This window comes from Ammospiza caudacuta, chromosome 4 (assembly GCF_027887145.1).
Source record: "Ammospiza caudacuta isolate bAmmCau1 chromosome 4, bAmmCau1.pri, whole genome shotgun sequence".
In the NCBI taxonomy this organism is placed as follows: Eukaryota; Metazoa; Chordata; class Aves; order Passeriformes; family Passerellidae; genus Ammospiza; species Ammospiza caudacuta.
Window position 1 is genome coordinate 25,199,181 of NC_080596.1, and position 5,241 is coordinate 25,204,421.

The 5,241-nt window shown below is 41.6% G+C and overlaps 1 protein-coding gene across 1 annotated transcript; it reads left to right on the forward strand.

The window, feature by feature from the left end:
* Positions 1-3,369: 3,369 nt before the first annotated feature.
* Positions 3,370-5,241, forward strand: LOC131556997 (interleukin-8-like). The gene is made up of 4 exons (XM_058803982.1): positions 3,370-3,439; positions 3,614-3,749; positions 4,532-4,615; positions 5,211-5,241. The coding sequence occupies exons 1-4, from the start codon at positions 3,376-3,378 to the stop codon at positions 5,239-5,241; spliced, it is 315 nt and encodes a 104-aa protein (XP_058659965.1). The 5' UTR covers positions 3,370-3,375.

The following is a 5,241-nucleotide window of genomic DNA, read 5'->3' on the forward strand; positions in this document are numbered from 1 at the left end:
CTGATACCTAATTAAGGAATAGTAGTGGGGAAAGACATAGAGTTATGGCATTTGTAACTATAATTAATTCTTTGTTTGGCCCTCTCAAGTCTGTCAAGGAAAGGTTCACAGTAGAGACCATCTCACTGCTAAAACACACATGAAACTAAAGATCCCAAATGCCAGGAAAAAAACCACAAAGATGTTGAAGTATTTTCCTACTGCAGATCAAAAATATGAGGAGATTTTGCATACAGGGTCACAGAAGCGTAAGAAATTAAGAGGAAGAGTTTGCCTAAAGGAAATGTAAAGCAAAAGAGGACTACCCTTTCCTGTGGAACCTAACACTCTTTCAAAAAACCCCATCAGGTCACAGGGACTGACTCAGCTGCTCAGCAATTTTAAAATCATCTTTTACATGTTTGGATGTAAAATTCCAGGCATGAGGCAGAATTACTAAAGATAGTAGTGAACAGTCATTAAGGGAAATGAGGACAGGGCACTGCAAGGATCCCCCCAGGGGAAAGAAATTCCTCACTGTTCATGTGGGCATAAGGAAATGTAAATTTCCTGGGCACTCAACCCACAGAAAATTATCTGAGAACTGCAGTATTTTCACTTGGGTATCTCAGCCTCTCTCCTGCCCTCTGTTTCTATAGTATAACTGATGTGGAAGCCTTGATTAGTGGAATTACTGAATCCTATGCCTACTGTAGCACCTCCAGGTTGATCTGAACTAACCCTACATGTACCAGTTTGCCATGTGATTTGGAAAGGGACTGTTGGACCACACACCCGTGTCAGAAGTTGACACAGGACAGCCTGTGTGTCATATACTGCTGATAAGCATCAGTACTGAGAAATCTTATCACTTGGTAGCTGTTAAGGCACTCTCCTGCCAAGAAAGTAGAAGCTTGTCAATAACTGTATTCATGACCCTTACAACAAAAAGGTGTTTATACAGCTGGAGGATATCAGATATCATTTATGACACCCATATTTAAGGCTTAGCAATGGCTCTTTTCAGTCAGAGTGTGTGTGAACTAGATTCCAGCAGCTCTTAATTCACCCACCTCACATCTCCAAAACAAGATCCTTGAAATCAATTGGAACAGCATCCGCTTTCTTTGGACCAAATCACATGGTTTACAATAAAACGTGTAACCTTTTCATTCAGAGTTTATCTCTTCTGACTTCTCTCCGTAATCACAAGAGAGATTTTATCTTTGTGGACTGTGAGTTTTTGCAGGCCACTCCTGAGCACTCTGCTCCCTACATCATAGCTTACAAGTCAAAGCACAGCCTCCAGTGCTCAGTTGTCCCACTGCTCCATGTCAAGATTTGTTATGCTGTAACCATGATGTTGTCTCTGATAGATGTAAAACACCTAAGCCCTTTCTTTATATTTGAGTAAAATACACAGAGCCACAAACATCTGCTCTGTCTGGACCAAGAAAGCAGAAATGGCATTTCCTTAAAACCAAACAGGCAGAAGGTTTTGCACAAAGAGCATGAAGGATAAAAGCTTCATTGCATATAGAGTCCAGAAAGAATATCTTCTTACTTGGGATACAGAAAATAATTTGTGAAATTAAAGAGGAATAATAGTTTGTTGGAAATACTTGGGAAAAAAATCCACACTCCTTAGGCCCTGCAATTCATCCTCCCATTTTCCATTGATGCTCTAGCTTGCATTTCTGTAAACAGCTTGCTCTGCATGGAATTGGAGTGTGAGAGGAAAATAAAAAGTCCAGAGATAGGAACAAACGATCCAGTCTGTTGGACAGGACAACACTTGGTAAAAAGAGGTTAACCTGGAGACATGATAAAGCCTACAGAAGTATGAAGCTAGTGGAAATCAATGATAAGGATCAATATCTACTTCTTGTAATCCTGTAAAAGAATCAGGAGGCAGCAAACGAAACCAGAATCAGACTGCTAGGGATAAGTCTCAAAGACACTTAGTATTTTCTTACACAAGACACCTGCTGATTGCCATGGTTGAAGAGGACAATCCCCAGGCAGACCTCAGGTCAGACAAGCAAGGGCTGTGATGAGGGGTTTTTCTGTTTATCTCTTAACTAATCCAGCTGTATTCTGCACGTTGTAAAGTGACAAGGAAACTAGGTGCTTAATTCCATAGCTTCTGGAATAGCTACTGTTCAGATGATGTGCTCTAAGGCAATTTATAAACTACAGACAGTGATAGATATGGTAATAGCAACTGGAATTCAGTCTGGCATATGTAAATCTCTGAGACCTTCATGATCAGTCAGAGAAAAATAACCTGCATTCATTCATATTTGGCCCTATGTTTTGTTCCTTTGACTTCTCCATTATCTGGCAGAGGAACAGTAATGAGAGCCCTTATTGTTTAACCCAAATAAGGCCTAGTTGTATTATAGTATTTGTGTCTACTGTTGAAAGAAATGGTTGAACACCTCTGACATTGTCAGAATAATCCTTCTTCATGATCCCATCTTCAGTTTTCTTTATTTCCATCATAATCAGAAGAAATCTTCTCTTTACAGGGTCAAATTTAAATTCACAAAAGTGCCTCACTTTTTTCAGAAGCAGAATTCTACAGCAGCTTTTAGAATTTTCCTTTGCCCAAATTCAAAGCAGCAAAAAACTAAGAAGTTTTTGCTTCAGAAGAAGCAGTCATTCTCAAAAAACAAAATCTACCTTAGGTTAGACAAAGGAATTCATTGCATCATATTTATATATTCTGTGTGTTCTCAATGATTCTACAGAGTCTCAGTGGTACTATTGCTTATTTCAGTGAAACTAGATTTGAATTCATCAAAAGAATACTGTAAATATTTCTGGTAAAGTTATCTCAGCATACAAAACAGTTTTTTAAAAGGTACATGAATACAAGGACATGGAGAGCTACTATCTATAATTTCTAGAATTATTGGCTCCTACTTCTTTCATGTCTTAGAACAGAAAAAAATAAAAGTGAAGTCCAAAGACACAGAGATAGAAAATCACAGAGCAAATGCCTTTGAGCTGTGGTAGAAAGTCACAAGGAGGACACAAGTACACATAAAAATTATTCCAAGAAGAAATTACAAACTCTCTACAGACTGCAGGGCAACTCTACATGTCTTTACTTCATAAAGTGCTTTCTATGAGTGAGAAGCAGCTTTGTGGTTACCAAGGGAAAGGGGCTTACCCACTCACCTGTGACTCAGGGCTCAGCAGCATCTCGCAGGTTCGGAGTTTCCCGGGTATGACCCCCCCTCCCCGTGATGCCAGAGTGCCCAGCTGGCCAGGCAGGATATAAACACAGCCTGCCCCAGAACACAGGCACTTGTCACCCTGGGATCTGCCAGAGCTCACTCCACCACACAACCAGGCCCAGGCCACACCAGGAAGACACTCTCTTGCATCATGATTGGCAAGACTGCGGCTGCTGTGCTGATCCTGCTCCTGATATCAGCACTTGGAGCACAAGGTAAAGAAACCTTTCCTCGAGCTCTGCTGACTAGTGGCCAGAGGAAATGCTGGAGGGGAGACACTGTGCTGTCTTACCGGTGCAGCAAAGGGCTCTCCCAGTGCTGTCAGCAAAAACCCCCAAGCTGTGCTTCCTGTGAAAATAGTGAACCACTCCACTGCTTTTTTTTTCCAGGTGAGGCGGTGCCACGCTCAGCCATCGAACTCCGGTGCCAGTGCATAAGCACCCATTCCAAGTTCATCCATCCCAAGTTCATCCAAAACGTGAACCTCACCCCCAGCGGACCTCACTGCAAGAATGTTGAAGTCATGTAAGTGTTTTGCAAAACCTTCCTGATTACTTAACAAGAAGGAAGCAGATTTTGCTCTTGATAGGGTGCAAGAGTTCTGCGAGCAGTGTGAGCAGTCTGTCGAAGCAGCTGCTTAGAAAGCAGGACAGCAACATTCCCCGCTCCTACAATGTGCTACATGTTGGGAACTGAGTGTTGTTTTGCCAATCTCTACTTGTTGAACGCGTGCAATATTTTGACCTAAATTCGCAGTAATCAGGCAGCAAATAGCTTTCTAAAACTCTGAATTTCACTGGCTTGTGAAAATGCATGGAGCCATGCTGAGCAAGAGATAAAAATATACTTTTTAAGGACTAGGTCAAAAAAATGATCACACTTCTGCTCAAGTCTATGAAAAAAACTACCATTGGCATTCAAATCGTTCCAGTTACATTCCAGAACTTTTTCTGTAAGTAAACAAGTTCCTATGGACTGGTAGTTCCTTTGGACTGGGCAGTACAATTTCTGAATCAAGATGGAAAGATTTAACTCTTCAGTGAAAGACTGACACCAAGCCAGTTGGGGGAAAAAAACAGTTTTGAAGAGAGGGAGAGCCCTGCAGATGGTTTACTGCATCAAATAGATATGAGAATATACTAAACCAGTGAAAATGATCCCTTTATGTTAGGCTACAGCCTCAGTTTATACTGCCTAAAGTGGAACATGTCAGTGTATGCCTAGAATGATGTTATTATGAGAGAAAGGAGACATTGCCTTGGATTTCACTGAACAGCCCTTTTCCCTTCCTTTCTTCCCTGTTGCAGAGCTACCCTGAGAAATGGCAGAGAAGTGTGCCTGGAGCCCAGTGCTCCCTGGGTGAAGCTGATCATCAAGGCAATTCTGGACAAGTGAGTAATTTCTCCTCAATAAGCACAGCTTATTGAAAACCGGTATTTTAATTGAACTACCAAACACAGACGGGTGTGAAGGGCTCCAAAATTCTGTCTCCTCAGGCAGTTATTACCTTTGTGTTCACTAATTGTAACAAACACTGTGATTGCTTTGAGCCTTAATTACAGCATTAGCTATTGAAGCCTTACTGTGCCACACATCTCTGGAAAGGTTACCTTCCTCTCCCTTAAGGCAGAAGCATTTTGGAAACCTGCAGCACAAGTACTCAGAGAATCTGAGCATTAACTGACTGGTTTTCTCATGCTTGCAGTGGCAGAAAGCAGCAATCAGTTTTTCAAACTACTGGCACATAGATAAGTGGAGGGAAAAACAGGCTCCAGTTGTCAAGTGAAGCATCAAATGATGGAAATGCACTACTGTTGAATCATTTTGGGAATGTTATGACTTACCAGTGTCCATTGGGTTCTGTCATAGCTTTTCAGGGTCTTGGGTACAGAAGCAGAGAGTGGTGGATTTCAGCTGACGCCAGCAAGTCTTACCTGTTGTATGGTTGTTTTTAATAGCTTCCCTTTCCATCTTCTTTCTTTCTAGGGCCAACACCAACCCTGAGACAGAGTCCTAA

Bases quoted from the DNA above. Each gene is read 5' to 3' on its own strand.
- LOC131556997 (XM_058803982.1), top strand. From the start codon at position 3,376: ATGATTGGCAAGACTGCGGCTGCTGTGCTGATCCTGCTCCTGATATCA. The intron at 3,440-3,613 runs GTAAAGAAACCT...TTTTTTTTCCAG, and splicing joins ATCAGCACTTGGAGCACAAG to GTGAGGCGGTGCCACGCTCA. The intron at 3,750-4,531 runs GTAAGTGTTTTG...TCCCTGTTGCAG, and splicing joins TGCAAGAATGTTGAAGTCAT to AGCTACCCTGAGAAATGGCA.